The sequence below is a fragment of the Trachurus trachurus genome (assembly GCF_905171665.1).
Source record: "Trachurus trachurus genome assembly, chromosome: 7".
NCBI classification, from domain to species: Eukaryota; Metazoa; Chordata; class Actinopteri; order Carangiformes; family Carangidae; genus Trachurus; species Trachurus trachurus.
Genome location: NC_139901.1, coordinates 1,735,506 through 1,757,386, shown reverse-complemented (window position 1 = coordinate 1,757,386; position 21,881 = coordinate 1,735,506). Strand labels below are relative to the sequence as shown.

The 21,881-nt window shown below is 42.1% G+C and overlaps 3 protein-coding genes across 5 annotated transcripts in view; 1 reads left to right on the top strand and 2 right to left on the bottom strand.

Annotated features, from left to right (window-relative positions):
• Window positions 1-1,802, bottom strand: part of otud5a (OTU deubiquitinase 5a) — a 37,967-nt gene extending 36,165 nt beyond the window's left edge. For both annotated transcript variants that reach the window (XM_083976023.1, XM_083976024.1), the window contains exon 1: window positions 978-1,802. In XM_083976023.1, coding sequence (XP_083832149.1) covers window positions 978-1,559 — 582 coding nt within the window. In that variant the 5' untranslated portion in view covers window positions 1,560-1,802. The remainder of the gene's footprint in view (window positions 1-977) is intronic.
• The window catches only part of bcap31 (B cell receptor associated protein 31), a 381,037-nt gene that overhangs the window by 199,737 nt on the left and 159,419 nt on the right, over window positions 1-21,881 (top strand). The gene's annotated exons all lie outside the window — the stretch shown is intronic.
• Window positions 10,475-21,881, bottom strand: part of plxnb3 (plexin B3) — an 85,144-nt gene continuing 73,737 nt past the window's right edge. Inside the window, exons 28-41 of one of the 2 annotated variants that reach the window (XR_014595523.1) lie at window positions 21,101-21,167; window positions 20,592-20,738; window positions 20,362-20,442; window positions 20,188-20,266; window positions 19,969-20,072; window positions 18,638-18,725; window positions 18,061-18,227; window positions 16,862-17,022; window positions 16,636-16,783; window positions 16,471-16,535; window positions 14,585-14,660; window positions 14,418-14,492; window positions 11,158-14,236; window positions 10,475-11,119 (exon numbers count right to left, since the gene is read on the bottom strand). Coding sequence is in view for 1 of the 2 variants with exons in the window: in XM_083976070.1 (XP_083832196.1) it covers window positions 14,132-14,236; window positions 14,418-14,492; window positions 14,585-14,660; window positions 16,471-16,535; window positions 16,636-16,783; window positions 16,862-17,022; window positions 18,061-18,227; window positions 18,638-18,725; window positions 19,969-20,072; window positions 20,188-20,266; window positions 20,362-20,442; window positions 20,592-20,738; window positions 21,101-21,167 (1,363 nt within the window). In the remaining variant the exon portion in view is untranslated. Of the gene's footprint in view, window positions 14,237-14,417; window positions 14,493-14,584; window positions 14,661-16,470; window positions 16,536-16,635; window positions 16,784-16,861; window positions 17,023-18,060; window positions 18,228-18,637; window positions 18,726-19,968; window positions 20,073-20,187; window positions 20,267-20,361; window positions 20,443-20,591; window positions 20,739-21,100; window positions 21,168-21,881 lie in introns of both variants that reach the window. The other variant, XM_083976070.1, reaches the window with a different exon arrangement.

The window sequence follows — 21,881 nt, the reverse complement described above, 5'->3', positions numbered from 1 at the left end:
TACAGGTTATTTGTGTATCGTATAAAACTGGCTAACCCCTTGATTATTCTATGGAAATAGAGCACCTGTTTATATCTATGAAATGTTAAGAAATTGTAAGACGATGTAATAGTCGGTTTGTCTTACATCGTTTTTATATCTCTCTATATTTGTTACTCTTCTACTTTTTTTACCTTGTATGTTACAAATGCTACTGTAACAACCACATATCCCATGTGTGGGATTAAATAAACTGTTTTATGTCTTAAGAGTCAAAAGATTTTCAGTCTAATATGATAAACAGAAAAGCTGCCAATTCTCACAAGCAAGAATCTGGAGACTAAAATATATATATATATTTCAGTTTTTATCCACAAAAATAAAAAGGCTGAAGCATCAGTGCTGTTGCTAGGGGTTACCTGCAGGCTAATGAAAGGTGGTTAACCTGAGGTGCATTAACTGCATACTACATTTGAGCTACAATCACTGCTTTATTCTGTTTCATTATGGCTGGAGATTCATTTTAAGTGTGAGAGTTTCTGGACACCTCCAAACAGAGTTTTAACCTGTGTCTGTGGTCAGTTCAACCAGGTGGAAGTCTGTTCGCTGTAGCATCCCTCGTGTTGTTATGGTTACCGGCAGGTGATGGAGAGGTGGTTAAAGTGTTGCTCTGGACTGAACAGGTCTAGCCTAATTGAAGAGCTTTGACATGCATGCTGTTTCCTCTCTGAACACAAACAGAAGCTGAGGTTACTCATTAGCACACGGAGAGTGGGGCGCTGCTGTGTGTTTTGATAACATGTCTCTATCTTGTTTCAGCGCCGTTATCGTTATGTCACCTCCACAACCGTAACGTAAGTTAAGTTAGTTCACCTCGCAGTAAGCTAACTTACACCGTTTACACTGGACCCACCTGTGTAGCCACAGTAGCATTAGCACTGCTTCTAGCTTGTTGCTCTTGTGTTGTGCTAGCTGACGTTAGCTTCGTATTACGTTACCTGCTCGACGGTAGCCGGGTCCATGGACTGCAGCCGGGCGGCGTTCTCGTACTCGTCCTCGCTGTTGTTCCCGGCTCCTTCCTCCGTGTCCTGGCTGGAGCCCCCCACTCCCGGTCCGGTTACCCCGGGCTGGCCCCCGCCGGCCAGAGCCGCCACCACCCCGCCGGAGCAGGTGCCTGCCTGCCGCCGTCTCTTGCTCAGTCCGGGCCCGGAGCAGCAGCTGCCGATGCCTCCGCCGCAACCGACGACGCCGGCCGACACGACGAGCTCCCCGCGGGATCCGCTCACCATCCCGCCGCTGCTGTCCCGACCGTCTCCCGGCCCTACGGGGGACACAGAGCCGACGGGCGGCGGAGAGGCCTGCTGCGGCCGGGAGCTCGCCTCGATGCTCCGCCTGTCGTCCCTGGCGGAGGGCGGAGCGGGCTGATAGGACCACGGCGGAGGAGAAGCCCTCGGCCGCGCTCCGGTCCGCCCAGCGTGCGGGTGCTGGTGCGGGTCGGAGCCGCTCCGACGGTCGCTGTCATCGGCGTGGTCTGAAACGCCGACCCCTGAGCTGGGCTTCTTCTTCGGGAGAATCGTCATGGTGGTGAGCGTGTGAGGGAGGCAGGGAGGGGGTCAGAGGGTAAAGAGTCCTCCCTTTCTAGATCAAATGGCTCGGTGTGTTCGCCCTCTGGCCCGGCCGTTCGGCTCTAATCACCGAGCTAAGGTTCTTAACGAACCAGAACGGGCGACAGAAGCGACGGCTCGGTTCCTTTTCGACGGTTTAGTTGAACAAAAACAAAACGCGTCTCCGTCTTCCCGTTCTCCGGCCGACCAGTCCACAACATCAACAGTCTGACGGTGCCTGTGACGTCACTTCCTGGTACGCGAGTACGTTCATCGGAGCTCAATTTTCTATGTTATAATATTTTTTTATAACACTACCACGAACTCATCCTGTAATTCAAGAAATCTGTACATTATCATGGACGTATAGCTTTCTTACATTTCAGTCATTTCTTAACCTCTGTCAATAACTACATACAAATGTACAGGTAGCCTATTTGTAGCCCATGGTCTATTTTCACAAGTACAAGTAGCCTATGAAATGTTTGTCTACAAAATTATTATTATTGTAATGGGGCAGGAAATTACAAACACATTTATATAATAGATCAAAAATAGAAAAATGCCCATGCACAGCAGAAGTCAAGGTGCTGGTATTGTGGCCAAAGTATAACCATGTAAAGAAAAAACACATGTATTGTGGCTACTACCGCACACAAAACAGGATTAGGAATAGACCCTTTCAGAGAGTATAAACAAAGACAGGTGTGGCTCATTAGAAAACGCTCTGGTACACTAAATGGAATGGAGCCTTAATTAGTATCCTTGGTAACACCTGTCTTTAGGGTCAGCCCGATGAAGCTGTTGTAAGCGAAACGCGTTGCTGTATTAAATCTTGATCCTCTTCCTAATCCTGTTTTGTGTGCGGTATAGCCACAATACATGCGCTTTTTCTTTACTTGGCCTATTATAGATTAAAATAATTTTCGACAGAAAGAAAGATTAATAGAATAAATTCCATTTCAAAATTTGCTGTGAATTAAAAGCATAGCCCACATCTTTAAAAGGCCTAATGATAATATTTCCTTTATATAGGCTAAATATTATTTTCAAACTTGAATGAAATAGCTATTCACTCATTCACTCTTGGAAAAGAAAATAGTTCAGCAAAATGGTAAGAGAAATAAATCAGAATAAAAAGAGGCTCTGTGTGTATGGTGGTTTTCAGACAGACCATGGCCAGGATTTTGGGGATGAATGGAAAATGTAGGAATAATGAAAAGAGTTTCCTATAAAGATGTCAGTTATAGGCTATAATCTACTGGATCAGTGTTTTCATTATAGTAAATGTAGCCTATCAGAAAACCTGCTGTATGCTCCTGTGAAAGATTTAAGCCTAACTTTTGGTTTAAAAAAAGATATTCATTTATTATATTGACTTGTTACTTAAGTCTGTAAAGTGAGCTGTGGAGGATCGAAGAGGCAGTGGCAGGCGCTGTTACAGCAGGTTTTTGCCTATGTTGCCTAGCAACCTGCAGAGAGGAAGTTAAGCAGTGATGGAGAACAAGATTTCAGGTTCTCAAAAGGAAACATTTCACTACTGGAAGGATAGAGTTACTGTCCTCATGGCGCCACCGTGTGGAAACCAAGTCTAAGTGACTGCACCTGTCCAGGCTGACGTCACTGAACATGGCTGATCCAGGGAGTTTGTTCATGTGTAAATCATCAGCTAGCTACCTAAAGACAGGTAGCCTAGTTGATGTTGATGAGCAGGGGCTCAGAGCAGCAGGGGAGGCAGTCAGTGGTTTTCTCTGTCACTTTTACACACACACAAGTTAGTGAAATTACAGTAGGTTAAAGGGATAGTAGCATTTTTTTTTAAGTGGGGTTGTATGATCTACAAATATCCCCTAAGTCAGTGGTTCCCAAACGGTGTGCCGAGGCACACTGGTGTGCCGTGAGACAAGTCCAGGTGTGCTGTGGGATTTTGTGACAACCATACATTATTATTGCAATATACAACTACACAAAAGATAATTATTTTTAATTTACTACTTTGTATGCGCTCATTTCATAATACAGAGGCAAACTCTATACCTAAAAACAATTCTTAAAAAACAAAACCTCAAAGAGAACCCCATATTTCGCACAATATGTTTCAATACTGATCAATCTGTAGGACCATGGACGGTGCAGCTTCCTTGCATTGACAGTTCTCTGTGATGACATTTTGCAAAGTTTCCTTTGCCTTATTGTGACCTGTCTGGTTTAAATGGTTGTATTGCTGCTTTGATGAAGCCTAATTTGATAAAGTTTCAAATTATTATTTTTTTTAAATATTTTGTTAAAGGTGTACAGAAAAGAAAATTGAATTTGAGGCCACTTTGGGTGATAAAATTAATGTGATAACTCATCTTTCAGACGTTGTAGGCCAAACTTTGTGCAAAATTCTATTTTTGAGTAAATCCGGGATGAAAGTGTGTATTTTTTTTTTCGCATTGGATAATGCAGGCGCACGGATTATACGTCAGCCTGTACACGATTCACCAGCCACTGATATTGGATCCGTCATCCGTCATTCAAACGTCTGAGACACGCACACACACACGGAGCTCGGGCTCGCCCCAAGCTTTGAATATCCCGCCCGCTCGATAACGATCAATCAAATTCGTTTTCCTCACTCGGGTAAACTCGTGTTGCAGCTCGTGACAACTCGGCGCGACAAACAGGACAAACGGCCATTTCTGTACACCTTTAATAAATATGATTTCGTGAGTAATGTAGCCTAGTTGTCTTTGTCACATTTTATTTGGCATTATTAAATAATTATGCACATTTGCAGATATTTTACATGATATAAGTGATAACACGTGTTATGAAGGCTATTTTAAACAATAGGTGTGCCTTGAGATTTTACTTGTCCTTTGGTGTGCCTTGGCCACAAAAAGTTTGGGAACCACTGCCCTAAGTACTTTAATTGCAGTAGAAGACTCTCTGCACTCCTCCCGTTAGCAACGCCAGCCCATAGTCCTGCCCAGAGATTTACAACATTGTTGTGAACAGACCCAAAGAAACGGCCTATTTTCGCAGCCTAAAAGAGGTTTTACATGAAAAAAAATACACAGTTCCATTGTTCGCTATAATATAATTTTTTCCAGCCCTTCAAAGTGCAGGAAAAACGCAGTTTTTATTTGGACCTAACCAACTCATGTATCCCTCCGCCCAGGGTTAGCGCCCGCCAATCAGCAGTTGGTTAGGTCCAAATAAAAACTGTGTTTTTCCTGCACTTTGAAGGGCTGGAAAAAATTATATTATAGCGAACAATGGAACTGTGTATTTTTTTTCAGGTAAAACCTCTTTTAGGCCGCGAAAATAGGCCGATTCTTTGGGTCCATTCACAACAATGTATGTTGTAAATCTCTGGGCAGGGCTATGGGCTGGCGTTGCTAACGGGAGGAGTGCAGAGAGTCTGCTGCTGCAATGAAAGTACTTAGGGGCTATTTGTAGATCGTACAACACCACTTTTTAAAAAAATTCTACTATCCCTTTAACTGTTCGGTTAGGTTACATATGCCCATATGGGACATGCTCCTTTTATTATGAACGCTTGATTTTATTTTGTTTTATTTTTATTATAACAATTATTGTTATTGTTGTCATTATTTGTGTTATATAGCCTACAGTATAGTATTTTTTCATTCATCGATATGCTTGTTATTGTTGTTTACTATCTCATTCACTAGCCAAAATGCTTCTTTTTTATTATGGAAATGTTCAGGCTTCTTCCTCTCTCTCTATCCTCACGAATGTATTCTATTCAGTGCCAAGCAGTGGGATGTTAGAGGCTGGGACTCAAAACATGGTTATCTGTATTCATTATGTTCCTAGTATTGTCACTTACTGTTTTTATGTTGCCTAAAACAATCAAAAGATTATTTAAAAAAAAATAATAATATAATAAACTGGATTATTGCAGAAACACTGATCCAGTCAACTGTTTATTTGTACGCATATATAAGTCTCAGATATACACAGTAACCATGGAGCTAAGCAAGTTTCATCCGTTGCCACTGGTGTGCTATGTGCTCACTGCCCAGGGGAAAGCATAGACTGTAGGGGGGAGACCAGGGATAGTTGTAACATAGGTCATAGACCTGAAGCCACAGTGGAGCAGCAGGCCTTGTTGCCAGTCAGCCAGTCTGTACTCTCCACCCGCTCCTTCCAGACCAGCGCCGTCTCCCGAGACATCGACACTGCCGCTAAGATGTGTAACACTTCCAATTTCCCCAATCAGTAACAAGTTATGAATCACCTGATTCACACTCACGCTCAGTTTAGACCTTCTTTCATATGTGGCAGACACAAGAAGGAAAAAAAACTCATTATCTTTTATTATTTCATTTATTTTTTGTGATAGCATTGCCTACCTTGTAGTTCAACTCATCAAACCTACATCATGTTTATTGGTTGTCGATGTAGATATTTGTCATGCAAGTTGTTACTAGTGCTAATGTTTTAGTTGTTGCTGTAAGGTTAGCAGGTACATGGCTACATGAGACTGGTTTTGCTACATGCTGTCATTGCAGTTGGTGCAAATGGTTGTGTCCATATGCACCTGTCTGACAAAAAGAGGGAGGCTGCAGTTTTATGAAATCATCATCTAAAAACTCTTTGTCTAATATTACAATATGTTTGATGATCTTAAACATTTAGGTGTGATATTATAATATGCAAAAAAGTAAAAACCTTTTCTGTAGAAAGGAAAGCAGTTGGACAAAAATAGATAGAATAGAATATTTCTATAAAATACAATTGTCTTCATCATAAATTCTATTCATCACTTGCTCATGTTTTAGAAGGCCTTAATATGTTTTGTTTGCAAAATCTGACTTTATTATGGAGTTACCAAAGCAGGCATCAGTGGCATGAAAAGGAAAGACTGAGGTCAAGTACAAAGTGTATTTTATTATACCCCACTGTCATGGTTTGTCTTATTTCTTGTTTTATTTTGAAGTTAGTGTCCTGTCTTCCTGTGTGTCCCCTGCTGTAATTACCTTACGTGTCTGACCTGTGTTGCTTTCCCCACCGGTGCCTTGTTTCTCCTCTGTCTCTACTAATAATAATAATACTTATACAAATAATACTTAATAATAATAGTTCTGTTCAAGTATGGAGTTGTTTAAAGAAAATGAATATGAATCTAAAATTCACTGGCTCCACAGGAGGTTGGCCAGTCAAGGGTCTCATCTCAGCTTGTGATATTTCTGGGAGCTGTCTTCATAAATCTGGAACAAACACACGCAGCCATACGTCTTCAGATCAGAGCCTCTGTTCTGAGAGTTCTCCGTTTTCCCCCTTAGCCATAAAGTGATCATTTTGAATCTCTTGGTTGATTTTTGAGTTCCATTTTTGTAGAGTGTCTGCACTTGCATTTATTTTGATTTATCTTACTTTTAAAGGTGACCAAAGCTTGTTTTAAAATTCCCTGGACGTCTTGATATCACTTGATATTATTTATTTTAATTGTATTTTTGTTTGTTAAAACAGTATTTCAAGAGTGTGCCTTTTTGTAGTTGGTGTTTAAATATTGTCAATAAATGCCTTATAATAACACATGATTACATAATACATAGTCATATTTTCAAATTTCCTGTCAAGTTTTAACATTGATCTAGTGAAAGGCAGTATGTAATCACACGTTCTCTACTAGTCCTTGGGCCAGACCAGTTACGGTATCACTTGAGTGGGCAAAACCTTACCTATACTAAACTGTTTTTAGGGTCAATATACTGTAAGTTAATAAAAATATGATAGCCTTTTCATAGGAGCAGCTTTTTATATATTTTTTCTCATTTTGTTATTTTGCCCTGTAGGCAGATTGTCATTAATTCCAAAAAGAACACAGACGGCCAATAACACATTAAAACTCATTTAACACTCTTTTTGGACATCATACATCATCGTTTTTTCATGGTCCTTCGAGCCGGAGCAAACACCCATGCTGGAAATCCTTGCTCTCTCCCATCATATTGCTGAACGGGGAGAGAATGCCTCCAATATATCTACAGACTTAACTTTATGGCAGGCCTCCCCAACAACCACAGGCCAGAGCAGCCTCCTGAATCTGTCCTATGAGGCTGGAAGTGGCACAGCTAAGAGGTATGGTTCCAGACTCACAGTATGAGCAGGGTTACTCGGAGGGAGATACAGAAGAGGAATGTAGCCCCAACAGGCACCATATGCATCTAACCACCCCTAATGCCCCCCCCCCCCCAATGTGAGAAAGCCCAGTCTGAACCAGCCCCTGTACCTTCTCTGGACCCCAGAAAGGTTTCCCAGTCTGCCCAGCCATTTGCTTATCACTCAAGCAGTGTTGACCCATATCAGTTCCATTACATGCCCCCTCAGCCTGCACAGCAACCTCAAGCTCAAGATTCTGTTTCTCAGCCAGCTCCAGTTTCATATGCCCCACTCTTTACTGGAGCTTTCCCCCCTGCTAATCCCAGCTTCTCTTTACCTGTGGCTCCTGTGCAGCAAACTATGGGCTCCAGGTTTTCCACACGAGTAGAGGGATCTTCATTCCCATATTTCAGCCATGATGACCCTCATGGGTTTATACTGTTGACGATGGCTCTGACGAACTTGTTGCCAACAGAGGAACCTGAACTGTACACATTTCATATTAGATCAGTTACAGCTCCTCTCTGCCCGCCATATTGCTCTTTCCTATCCACATGATCCACAACCATTCACTAAGGCATTAGCAGCCTTATAGAGTGACAGTATGGTCAACCACACCAGCTGGCCCTGAGAGAGATGCAGACTATTTTTAAATCTTCCTAACCTGTGGAGATGATGCAGGAGGCTTTCAGAATTTTGCAGTCAGAGTGAGATCATTGGTGGTTACAATCACTATGATCAAGAGAACGCATTGTCTCAAAACTGAAAACGGAGCATTCTGTGTACTTGATCTCCCAAGTTCATTGTTCTTTGCATTCTTGGAATTGAGAAATGTCCAAAGTTGTTAGAGTGAGACTCTCTAACGAGGACAAAACCTTTGATACCTATGCTATCTTAGATGATGGATCTGAGTGCACAATGTTGTTACCTGGTAGGGGAGAGTGGGGGTAATGTGAGACACCCCCTGTATCTAGAAAATGGAACACATTTATGTGACCATTATGTTTTCAAGCCCCTTCCATTTCCCCATGCTCATGAAGGAGAGGACCTCATGATGCTGTGGAAAGCATGTTTTTTTTCACAAAAATATAATTTTTGCATGTAAAAGTAAATTTTCTTGCTGTCAACTTAATCAACTGTTGTGCCAAAGCAAATTGATTCAGGTAGAAAAACTTCTATGATACATGATGATGAACTACCAACACATAAAACCATGTGATGATGCTGGCTGAAAATCAGCCTGAATTTCTAAGAGAGGTTGTTTTTTCTAAAATGGGGGTGTTGGGGTAAAGTGAGACAAATGCTGCGGGGTAAAGTGAGACCATGGGTGTATTATAATAAATCCATGAGTGAGACACTGTGAGCACCACACACAAAGATTTACACTAGAATCTCGTCCCCCAAGCCAGAAATCTCACATGATCAAACATGATCTGTAGCCACACTGCTTTGTTATGCTGTGCTGTCAGTCAGTCCACTTCTTTATTGGTTACATTCAATTTTAGTCACATTCCACTTTGTCGGCTCCCCCCACACACACAAGAGGACTTTTGATCGAAATGGTCACGATTGTCGGGGCCTACAATCTGACCCCCAGACTATCTAACTGGTTCTATCTGTCATTTAAATGTTAATTAAAACATTCTGTGTTGTATTTGATTTTGTTCTTGAGTTACTTTGTGTTGAGAAAAGAAAAGAGCTTAATTGACCAATCCCCATGATTCTGCTACTAGTCCGACATTAGTTCTGGGATGTGTGGTTGTCAAGCTAGCTGTCAGGATTCTAACTGTTACAACATGTGTTGTTATGGTAGTTTCAGAGTGGAAAAAGTAAGTGGATCAGTTTACCCCACTGATTTCTCTGGTTTGTCTCTGTTTACCCCTGAGCTGGGGTAAAGTGAGACACGAGACCACTTTTTTAAAAACAATCATATCATCTATCTATCTATCTATCTATCTATCTATCTATCTATCTATCTATCTATCTATCTATCTATCTATCTATCTATCTATCTATCTATCTATCTATCTATCTATCTATCGCATGATCTGATATCACCAAGTAATTAACAGTCCTGCTGGATCTATCTAATAATTGAATAAGGTATTGAGAAGAAATATAATTTGTCAAAAAGTATCCTTAATTAGAAAATACATTGCAATGATTTAGACCTGACCGTCAGCTAATTGAAGCTTATTTACACCTATATTAGATAAATTACTTGAAACACTACTTAAGGGTTTATATTACAAGTCTCTATGGCTGGCCATTAGTTCAAACACACCCAAAAGAGAGGATATGATGATGATTTCCAGGGAAGGCACTTTTCTCGTTTTTGAACAGCAACAGTCTATTACTTTAAGAGGTGATAAATAGGCCTACTATAAAGCTGCCAAGCAGCAAGGTCTATCATATCACAACTTAATCTATGAGTGTATAGGAATAAAAAAATCACAACTAGAATTTGCCCTGCCAGGTGATACCGATATGTGAAATTTTGGGTCTTGGCCCAAGGACTAAACATGATGAATCTGTTACGTACAGGACCCTGCCACAAAAAAAAACACACGCTTGGCCGCCAGTAGCAAGTTTACTGGGGGAAACCCTGACGTGTTTGGATCTTCGAGAAAATAAAAAAGCAGCAGCTGAGAGAGAACATCATCGTTTGATCAGATTGATCATGATACGTATGAACTCTATGAAACTCCAAACAACATTAATTGTTAAAATTATAACTTTATTTTTACATGATACAAACTGTGTTCGGCCTCCTGCCTTTTCACAATAAAAACACATTTCCATTGCAGACAGACTTGTATTCATCATCATCATCATCCTCAAACAGGTATTTACAGGCACATTTACACACTGTTAGCAAACTGTACAGGGTCAATAGAAAAGCAGTTTGTGCTTCATTAAACTGATCCTGGATTTATTTTGTACAAACACTTTAAAGTTTTTATTCCCTTGTAGAAAAACTTTTCAGTAACAAATAGCTCAACCAGTCAGAGCTGAGGATCTGTTTCATTACATCCAGAAGATTAGAAAACTGTACAGAGACCAAGAGGTCAAAGGTTAAACTGTGACCTTTGACCTCCATAGATATACATCAGTGACACGGCAGAGTTTAAACTCCGTCTCTCGTCTTCATTTAAAAAACAAAATAACAAAGTAGCTTGAAGAAGCACCGTAAATCATCATCATCATCATCATCATCATCATCAGCATCATTACACGCATGCAAAGTTTAATCTGATCAGAGAACTACAACTACTGGTCAAACACGGGCTCAAAAACACGCAAGGCAAAAACACAGAGAAGATCAAAGAGCTATAATCAAAAATACCAGAAGAAGTAACATAGAGAAGCTGCAGGCATATGGTTCAGATACCAGGACCTGGTTCAGAGACCAGGACCTGGTTCAGATACCAGGACCTGGTTCAGAGACCAGGACCTGGTTCAGGCGTCTGAGTCCGACAGTCGGTGTGTTTGTTTATTGCCCGGTGGGTTCAGTCTTCAGTCAGAGTCCATTTACACTGACGTACAGTCCAGGAGAGTCCCCATGAAGTTTTCTTTCTCACATTGTGGTTGATAGCATATTTTTTAAATGAAACTAAATAAAACAGTTAGTGTCCTCCACACAGAGAATGGAAACATAGCTTACAATCTGCAGGATAAATCCAGACTTCAAACCTCTTCACTGTGACCTTGTGTGAACTTTTTCTTCATGCTCACAGCTCAGGTTAATATAAATCACTGAAACATCATAACATCCTCTCTGATAATCCTGCTCTCTGATTCTCCATTACTAAACGAGTCTATGACCCTCTGATCAATGTAATGTAATATTTTTTTTGTGTCTGTGTTAAGATAAACTGAACATTTCCTCATGCCGCAGCTTCACATTTTAAAACTCGCAAAACAGGAGTTGACTTTCAATAAATGCAATGTGTTTGGCGTTGAGTTTAGAGATTGCACTGTTGTTCATCAAAAAAAATGAATCACCAAAACAGGACATGTGCCATTTTCAGGACAGGTATGGAGCACGGCTGTAAGGAGCAGCCACAGTAGGCCCTATCCAGGCAGATAAAGCCATTCATGTGGCTTATCAGATTCTCTGATCAGTAACCATGGTCATCATGCATACTGCTGAACCTAAGTAAAGCTCTTGCCAATGCTACGGTTCAGATTCAGCGCCGAACAAACCATGGCTGCTCCCGCAAAGATGGAAACCAAAAATGCTGGGACCTGTAGTAGTATTACACCGTGTGTTTCTGTTTGCTTTGAAAAACATTTAATGTCAGGCTGTTTGTTGATACTAGCTTATACTATAATCAGCTAGAATACAGCTCTCATCTGATATTACAAAGGCTGCTAGGAGCTATCTTTGTCGTTGGAACCATCGCTGTTAGCAGCTAGCTCAACAACACACTTATTATATACGTATTTTTTTTGTACTTGACAGATCATTTGACGACAGAGACAGCCGCTGATAACATTCTCAACACAGTGCAATAAGTTAACCTTAAGGTGAGACTGTTTTCAGTCAATATTACTGTATGCAAGCTGTTTCTATAACAAAGCATTACTGTAATACGTTGGCTGGTTCTGTGATAAAGCATTATGTTGCTGTTTATTATAATAGGCCTATAGCATAATGTTATATTAGCTGGTTTCTTTTGTATTGCACAAAATTATGCGAGCTGGTTTTGTGATGTAGCATAATGTTATGCTAACTGGTTCTGTAGGCTAATAATATACCATAATATTATGATGCTAGCTGGTTCTGTGTTAGACTGGGTTCGGAGTGGAGTATTGGTATATGATGCAGGGTTTGTTGTTTTCCCTCTCGGCTTCAATAACAGTTTAACAACATTACAATTAATTTATGTTCCCATGATGCACCAGGACACATGCTAAATAAGGCTGCTGTCGGTACAGACAGACAGTGCCACCTAGCTGCAAGCGTGAAGGCACAGCTGGGATAAATAGGACTTACAGTATGTACACACAATAAGTTAGTGACTATCTAACACACATGCACGCATGCGTACACATGCACACACTCTCTCTCTCACACACTCACACACACACACACACACACACACACACACACACACACACACACACACACACACACACACACACACACACACACACACACACACACACAGTTTAAACCCCCAGAATTCAGATTAATTTGATCGTTCTCCAGCTCTTTGTTTAAACTTTCGGTCTGATTCTAATTTCTGGTCTTTTCACTTTTGAATTTTCCGTACAAAAAGTAAAGCATCCTTCGGTCAAACCACCTTTTCCAGCTGCTCAGGTACAATAGATCTCCAGCAAACAACCTCCATGTATTTTCTAAGTGCAGGTTTTATTTTGGCAGAGAGAACAGTATAAAGACTCAGGCCTGAACTGAAACCCCTACAAGGAACCAGGACCGTCAAACCCAATTATCTGTCCTTTTCTGAGCCACCCCACTGCTTTATGCTGATGAATAATATTAAGCGCTTGTGGCTGGAATTTTCCAAACCTGAGGATCCTGGTGAGTCAATCTGAACTCAATCTGGAACTGTGGAAGACTGGAGAGACGGGAAACCAGTGCGGGGCTGATCCTGAGGTTGTACTACAACTTTTAGCTAAGCTTGGGTTGTTATGAAGCGACTAGAAACTGGAATCAGACTTAAACAGTGATTTCAAACCACTCCCTGATTCTGTTATTGCATTGAGTCAAACCCTGACATGTCAGAGGGGGAGAGGGCAGACCTGCAGCACAACGCTGGTTTCAGTAGTGAAGGCAACAACACATTAAAAAACATCCAGCAGATCAATAATCATCACGTCATCAGTAGAAACTATAACAATTGTGCTTTTTGACTCTTGGCAGACAGCAGAACAGCACAGCAAGGAAACTGGCAAATGTAGTGCAAGGCAGCAGGAGATGATTCCCTGATCTGATTGGTCAGATTGTCATTTTACAACACAGGCTGGTGTCAGATCGGTCGAACATCAAGTTTAAATCTAGTTTGGGTTTGGTTTAGGTTTGGTTTAAGTCTGGTTTAGGTTTGGTTTATCCCTGGTTTAAGTCTGGTTTAGGTTTGATTCGGTTTCAGGTTTAACTGTAAATGACTGTGCAGCTGCCGCTGTTGCAGAGTGAAGGGCTCTAAAGACATCCTGAGTCCAACTATAAAAACCTTGTATATTCTATCCCCAGCACACACACAGGCTCTCACACACATACACACTCACACTGACAGACAGCAGGAAGACACAATGTTAACACAACTCTGATGGTTTCCAGAGATTCAGTCTCTCAGAGTGCTGAAGGAGTTTCTTCTTCACTCTCTCCTCTTCCTCAATGGGGCTCGGAGTCTCTCCTGGGGTAAGAGGTCATCAGGTCAGTTCTTCTTGTGGCCAAGAGGTCATCAGAGGTCGGTGACTTTGTTCTCTACCAGGGCGGCAACTTGCTGCAGTCGATAGGCCAACTGCATCTTCTGACCCGAACTGTCCTCCTCCAGAGACATGATGATCTTAGAGAGAGAGACAGGCACAGAGAGAGACAGGTGACCAGAGGACCTCAGCTTCCTGCAGCAGCTTTAACACAGACAGCTCACAGGACGAGCCGGTCTGAAGGCAACTCTGAACATCATCTTTTTAAATGCAATATGTTCGGTCACATGACCTCACTTTGTGTGTGTGTGCGTGTGTTACCTGGTCGTAGTATTTATTAATGTACTTGTAGAGTTCATGGAGAGCAACAACACTGTTCATCTCTGAGGCGAAACTCTAAAAGACACAAAGACAGAAAGAGAGAGAGAGAAAGTTCATGTTGATGTTCTCTTCAGTCACATCTATAGTTGAGCTTTGAGTTCACTGACCCCAGAGAGTTCAGTCAGAGTGGAGTTCATCTCCTGGTAACAGCCTGACGCAGCACTGTGGATGTCACTGTAGTACCTGCACACACACATACACACAGTTTATATGATGTGACAATAGTGAACACATTTACAGGGGTGTCAAACTCAATCACACAAGGGGCCAAAGTTTAAAACACTAAGTATTGTATTGAACTGACTAAAACCGGCATTGTTTTAATCAGAAATATGAACAGCAAGCGTACTGTAAATCTTCTCAATGAAAATAAAATTAAATAAGATTATAATGAATGAAAATAGAAATAACTTTGTTTTTCATAAATGGTGCCATCACTGAGCTGAGTGGAGGTGTGCATCAATGAGGTTTGCCGATTTGTTGCCAACAGAGAAGCAGATAGGGCTTGGCGCTTGTTGATTTATTGCTTGGTCACGGCCATATGGTAACTGTTGCAGTGTATTATGGGATTTGTAGTGTGAGCACTCCACTGGCGGGCCATTAACAATAGAAGTATGACATGTTCTTGCCGGCCACATAAAATTATATCACAGGCCAGATGGTCCCCGGCCTTGAGTTTTACATGTGTGGTACAACTACTTCTACGGTAAGTGTATGACAGTGTGCATATTTCTATAGTAACCGTACACAATGATCATGTTTCTATGGTAACTGTATGACTGTGTGCATTTCTAATGTAGCCTACCTGTACAACGTATGTTTCTAAGGTAAACAGCGAGAATGTTTCTAAGGTAAACAGCGAGCATGTTTCTAAGGTAAACATTCCGCCAAAAGAGTGCCATTTGCTCATTGTAACTCTTAAAAATTAAACTTCATTTTTCATTCCATTTCAGTATAGAATTTTTTAATATACACATTTACTCATTCAAAATGAGTACTGGTCAATCTCAGGCTACTTTATTTAATTTATTGCTACTTTTATCATTGCATTTTTGAAGAATGAGTAACAGCAATGAGGGTAACAGCAATGAGTTTTTAGCATAAAATCAGCAATTGTGTGAAATCTAGCCAAATAGCATCTATACTAATAGCTTGAGCACACAGAGCACATTCTTAGGATTTAACTGAATATTTTACATTTGATATCAACAAACACTGTCTAGAGATAATTTAGGTAACAGGAATGAGTTTTAAGAGTGACCGACCCTGAGATAGCTACAATATCATTCAATTTCAGGAAAAATTAATTACAGAATAAAATTTTGGTCTTCCCATGACTTTCAGAAGACCCAAATGATGTCACTTCCAGCAGAACATGTCACTGGTGGAATGTTCCAAAACATTTAGAGTGTAGAATGTGTTTGGGTAACAGCACTGAGTGAAAACCTGGGGACGGGACTAAAATGTCAATTTTAACCAAAATATAATTATGTTTTAATTAAAAAAAATGTTATATAAGTGTAGATATAATATAAAGTCACACTAATATGCAAAAAAAATGAGATTTTAGAAGGATTTTATTCATTATGCACTGTGGTAAACTATAGCGTTTGGCTCTGGGGACATGCAACAAAGGCTATGTTTCAGTGTTTTGAAAGCCTTTTTATAGTAATTAAAAATAATATATCTTTAATTTCTACAGTGATTCATGTGTATGGTGCTTTGTTTATTAATTAAATGCAATTTATATTATATTATTACATGTTTCTATACATTTAATATGCTGGGGACCGAAATGGCACTCTTTTGGTGGAATCGCCCGAGTATGTTTCTAAGGTAACTGCAACAGTGAGTATGTTTCTAAGGTAAATAGCGAGCATGTTTCTAAGGTAACTGTGCAACAGCGAGCATGTTTTTTTGATAACTGAACGCAAGTCTGTTTCCATGGCAACAACCATGCTTGTCAAAGGTCCCTGACAGAAGGGTGTCTCACCTCTCTACCAGCTGTTTGTATCGGGGAATCTCTCTGGCGTACAGCAGCTTGTTGACAGGAGAGTCCTGATTGGACAAAAAATATATCATGAGGTCATGATGGAGTCAGTACGTATGCAGCCAGATAGTAAATACTGTAACAGGCAGAGAGACAGACAGGTCATACCCGTCCCACTTTGTGCTCCGAGGTGGTGCAGGAGTCGATGAAGGTCTGAGCGATGACAGACAGGACGGCGTCGATGCTGTCAGTCACCTGAACGTCCAACACAAACTGAGGGTTCTTCAGGATGTTCACCCAGAATCTGAGCGGGAGGCTGGAGACAGACAGTCAGGTGAGAAATACGGACAGACAGCTCACCGGGCGCGTCACATGATCAGGTTGCGTGTCCTACCTGTTGGTCTTCCAGATGTGGACCGTCTCAGGGTCATCGATGCCGTGTTTCTCAGCCATGTCGTCCAGGAAGTCAAAGAAGAACCGGACAGCGATCGGAGGAGGACGCTTCGTGCTGAGGATGGCCACGAAGACGTCGTCCACAAACTTCTGCAGTGTCCCCTACAATGGTCGGCAGAGACAGAGAGAGAGGTGATGGGAAGAGGGAGAGACACGTTGCAGCTTTTCACCAGCAGTCCGGTCAGGTAAATCTCAGGTGCATTAATGGCAAGGCAAGGCAATTTTATTTGTATAGCCCATTTTTACAAACAGTTTGTCTCAAAGGGCTTTACATGGCATCACAACAACATCCTCTGTCCTTAGACCCTCACATCAACTGAGGGAAAACTCCAGAGAAAAAGGAGAAACCTCAGAGGAGGGATCCCTCACCCAGGACGGGCAGACTTGCAATAGATGTTGTTACAGACAAGAAAACAGTTTATAACACAGAATATGGAAAAACATGGAAATTGTTAAAGGTACATTGTGTAGGAATTCCTCCCATCTAGCGTTGCAGTTGTATATCACAAGCAACTCAGTCGTATTTTTCATGCTGCATTCACATGAAATTCGGCAGATGGACGACAGCCGCTGCACGTAACAGCATAAACAAGCCTCTATGTAAACAAGTGGTCCGTCAGCACGAGGCAAAACAATACACGTGACAATATGTTGTCATGGCGATGTGGTATTGTTTACCTGACCCACGTTTTACCGTCTTTCTCTGGACTTCTGTGACTAAAATGACATCTGGTTTGTTACCGACGGCCGTCTGCCCGACTGCAGGTGAATGCAGCATCAGTGTAACGCTCCATTCCTCCTCACTGCGTTACCGCGGTGACTTTTCACAGACGCCACCTCCACCTGAGCCGACAGCTCCGATGTCTCCGCTGAGTTTCCGTGGTTTCCTACCGTCACGCTGCCACTGAACGTAAAAACATGGAGACACCACATGGCAGCCAGCACCGAGCTTACCCGCTCCATGGAGATATGAATGATATGAATGGCTCATTCAGAGCTGAAAGGAACACTTCACTTTGTTGATGGGGGGGATTACTGATTAATGAAAAACAGACTTTTGAACCAAATAATCGATTTTTGTGAATAGATAACAGGAGAAGTTACACAATGTCCCTTTAACAATGGTAGTGTGTGTGTTACCTTCATGGACAGCAGTCTGGTCAGGTAAATCTCAGGTATGGCCTTGGCTCGCTCTCTCTCCCTCATGCTGCTCTTTCTGTGTTTGGGAATTTCAGGATCTTCGCTGCTCTTCACCAGGTGCCACAGACGAAGACCCTCTTCTTCCTCGCCCTCCAGCATCGGTGTTTCTGTGGCAACCACACCAAGAAACTCTCGGTCACCATGACAATCAACAGGAAAACACTGCGATACTGACGATGGTGTCGGTTTTCAGTGGTTCTCATTTCTTGCTCTACATAGTTCTCTTTCAGCTACTTGGATGTGATATTCTAAATGTTCTAGAAGGTCTGGATGTTGTGTTCTGGGTGGAAGGTTTAGTTCTCTCTGTGTTGGTTTTGGGTCCTAGATGTTCAAGATGTTTTTTGGAGTTTGGGTTCTAAGTATTGCTGATATCCTATGTTCTAAATATTACTTTCTGTTCTGTCTTGTGTTCTTTGCACTTTCTCCAGTTTTCAGGTGTTTTACATGTCTTTCTGTTTGTGTTCTGGTTTCACATGTTCTGCTAATTCCAGACTGTTTGGGTGTGTTATGTTCTTACTCTCTCCAGTCTGGAACACCTGGTTGACTCCAACTCCACTTGAGTTTTGTGAACGAGGTATCAGGGCCACAGTCGCTCCATCTGGAACCTGAGGAACAAGGAGGACACTTAAGGAACACAGGAGAAAATGTAAAAGAACCTGAGAGAACACAGGAGAATATGTGAGAACTTAAAGGTCCAGTGTGTAAAATGGGGGGGGGGGGGGGGGCAGTGACATCTATATTCAGATTCGAGTTTGCAGTGCTCACTCGCTCGCGCTCACCCCTCCTGTCGGAAAAGTGACGGTGGCCAAAAGAAAACTTGTTTACCACGACTGGGAGTATTTCAGGAGCATGGACCGATGTTCGGGCGTCTGTACAAACATGGTGGCGCAAGATGGCGACACTCTCTCAAGCAAGACCCTTGCTATATGTATATATAAAAGAATAATTATAAGGCTACAAAAACCAAACCAATTTTATTATATAGCGATTATACACTTATACAAATTTATTACACGGCTCTATTGAATGCCGCTCTCTGATTGGTCCAGCGCTGCGTTCTGCGGTCTGTTATTTCTGAATAATGACCATCGTCAAGTATAACAGACCGTTGCTAGGGATGCCGCTCTGATCAGCGCAGCACAGAAAAGAGAAACTATGCAGGATATTTACTTTATGTTTCATTTTTACCTCCCAACAGCTTGGGACCAATTGTGATGTTAGATAAATGACTTGTAACTTGTTACAAGGAGAGTGGAGGCTCCTTCCACATTGCGGCTGAAAAGCAAACTTGCATCAGAGCCTCTGACCCGCTCTCCTCTCGTCTCTGGCACCGTGACTCCACGACACAAACGCAACCCGCACCCAGTAACCCGTAATCTCTTGTTTATGACAGATATGACTGCACACAATACACACATCGTAACACATGTATGGTAATCCATCGATCCACTGATTGATTATTAAAGGCTTCAAATGCACGACCGGGAGGAGGCTCAGCAAAACAGCGGCCGTGACCGGACATGCAGATTCGTTAAATGATGCAATTAAAAATCGATTAACGTCGTATTTTGATCAACACTATGTTTCAAATTAATTATTTTACTCGTAAACCGTGTAATAAGCGGGATAATGTGTAGTTAGTCGGTTGTTATGGAGAAATAAACCCCGACAGGAAGTATGAAAGCGGAGGGGTTCCATACTTCCTTCGAACTACACATTATCCCTTACATATTTATGGGTAGTATAATCAGATTTTGCCAATAAACCTTGTTAATTATTACACACTGGACCTTTAAGAGAACATAAGAAGAGAGAGAGAATGTGAAAATGCAGTTGGTGAGTCATTACTTTGTAGTGCTGCAGCGTGTTGATGCGTTTCCAGCGACCCTGAACTACAGCTGTGACATCATCATCCGACAGGGTCAGGTGTCCCGCCTGACCGGAGCGCCACTCTGACATCACACACAGAGACACAGGTCAGTATGAGCTGTCTATCAAATGACAGAGAGGTATAATAGGTGAGACAGACAGATAGGTGTGTCTGTGTGTCTGTGTGTGTGTGTTTACCCAGGTCCAGACTGTCAGCTGCTGGTCTCTGAGAGAACGCTGCTCCTCTGTAGACCTGATCCAGGATCTTATCCTTCACCTGAAAACAGACAAACAGGGAGACAGAGAGGTGAGAGACAGTCAGACAGGATGACAACAAGACATGCAGGTGTTATAAGACAGACAGCTTCCTACCTGTGTGATGGTGTCAGTGTCCAGCACCTTCACAGGACACGGCTGGACCTCCACTCCGTTCTTTACCAGGACCGTCAGGGTCTAAGAGACGGACAGACGGTAGACATGTAAAGGTATAATAATTGTTTGTGTACTCTTGTCAGCCCATCATGTGCCTATATGCTGCCAAGGTGTGTAGGCCTATGAATGAATAACACACACAGGTGAGATGTGTGTGTTGCTGTGGTTACCACTGCACAGTAGTCAATGTCCTCTCGCAGCAGGTGACTGTCGTTGAGCGTTCGTTTGGCTTTTCCCGTCACAGCATCGACTGGCCCTTTATCCACCTGATACTTGATGGCTCTGTAGAGCATGTAGAGAGGCTCCCCGGCAACCTCCTGACAACACAGCTCAGTGTTAGAGGCAATGGAACACACACAGATATATACATTACAGTATCCACCTTTTTTCCGAACGTCAAAAACTTAAGCCTGTTTTGCCGGTTTCGCTCTTCTGGTGGAATTTTATGTTTACGTTTCCATGGTTTCGGTAGTTGCGGTTTTCCAATGAAAATCTGTAAAACGCATGGATCATCATCACAGCAGCTTTTAACAGTGGATATCACACAGACTGACATCCGTGTTAAAAGCCAGCGTTAATAGATCCATGCGTTTACCGCAACTATGACAACGACTGAAAACCATGGAAACGTAAACGTACAATTCCACCAAACCGGCAAAACCGGCTTTCCGGCATTTACCTTCAGGAAAGAGTAGAGGCAGATTGACATCCAGTTGGTCAACATCTTCTCTACAACTGTCTCTGTCCTGAAATACAGACAGACAGACAGACAGACAGACAGACAGACAGACAGACAGTTAGTTAGTTTACAGCTAACTTTCTGGAATGACTGAGGAACCAAATCCTAACAAATCCCGTTTTTGAAACCACTAGATCATAGCAATCATCCAGCCCTTAGTGTAGTCTGACAGGCATACTGGAGTCCACCAGACCTGTATCTGAGTCTTGCTTCTTTGACTTATTGTTGTGGTTGGAGGGGGTGGAGCCCCCTGGGGCTGGGCGGTGGAGGACTGCTGTGGATGTTGGACCCAAAGAAGTAGAATACAGGGTGCCAGGCCCCTGAATGGGCCAGCCAGTCTACATAGGGTGTGCAGAGGTGGAACGGGCTTATGATTGTGTGCTTTGTAGCTGGTCGTCACAGATCCTCTTCATGGCTTTCATGGACAGAACCTGAAGACTGATCTCATTGTATCTTTACTTTCCACTGTATGTACCAGCATGTGGTTTCTAAGGAGCACACTTGCCTAGCCTATCGTACGCTACAGTACGGTACGGTAGGATACAATACGATATGATACGATGTGGTACGATACAATATGTAAGGGATAATGCCCCATTAATTACAAATTAATAGACGATGCGGAGGCTTCTGTATTAATTCCTGATAAATTGGACACCTCGAAGGGCATTATCAAACTTATACCATGGTAACTGACTTACCAAATAAATACATGAATTTT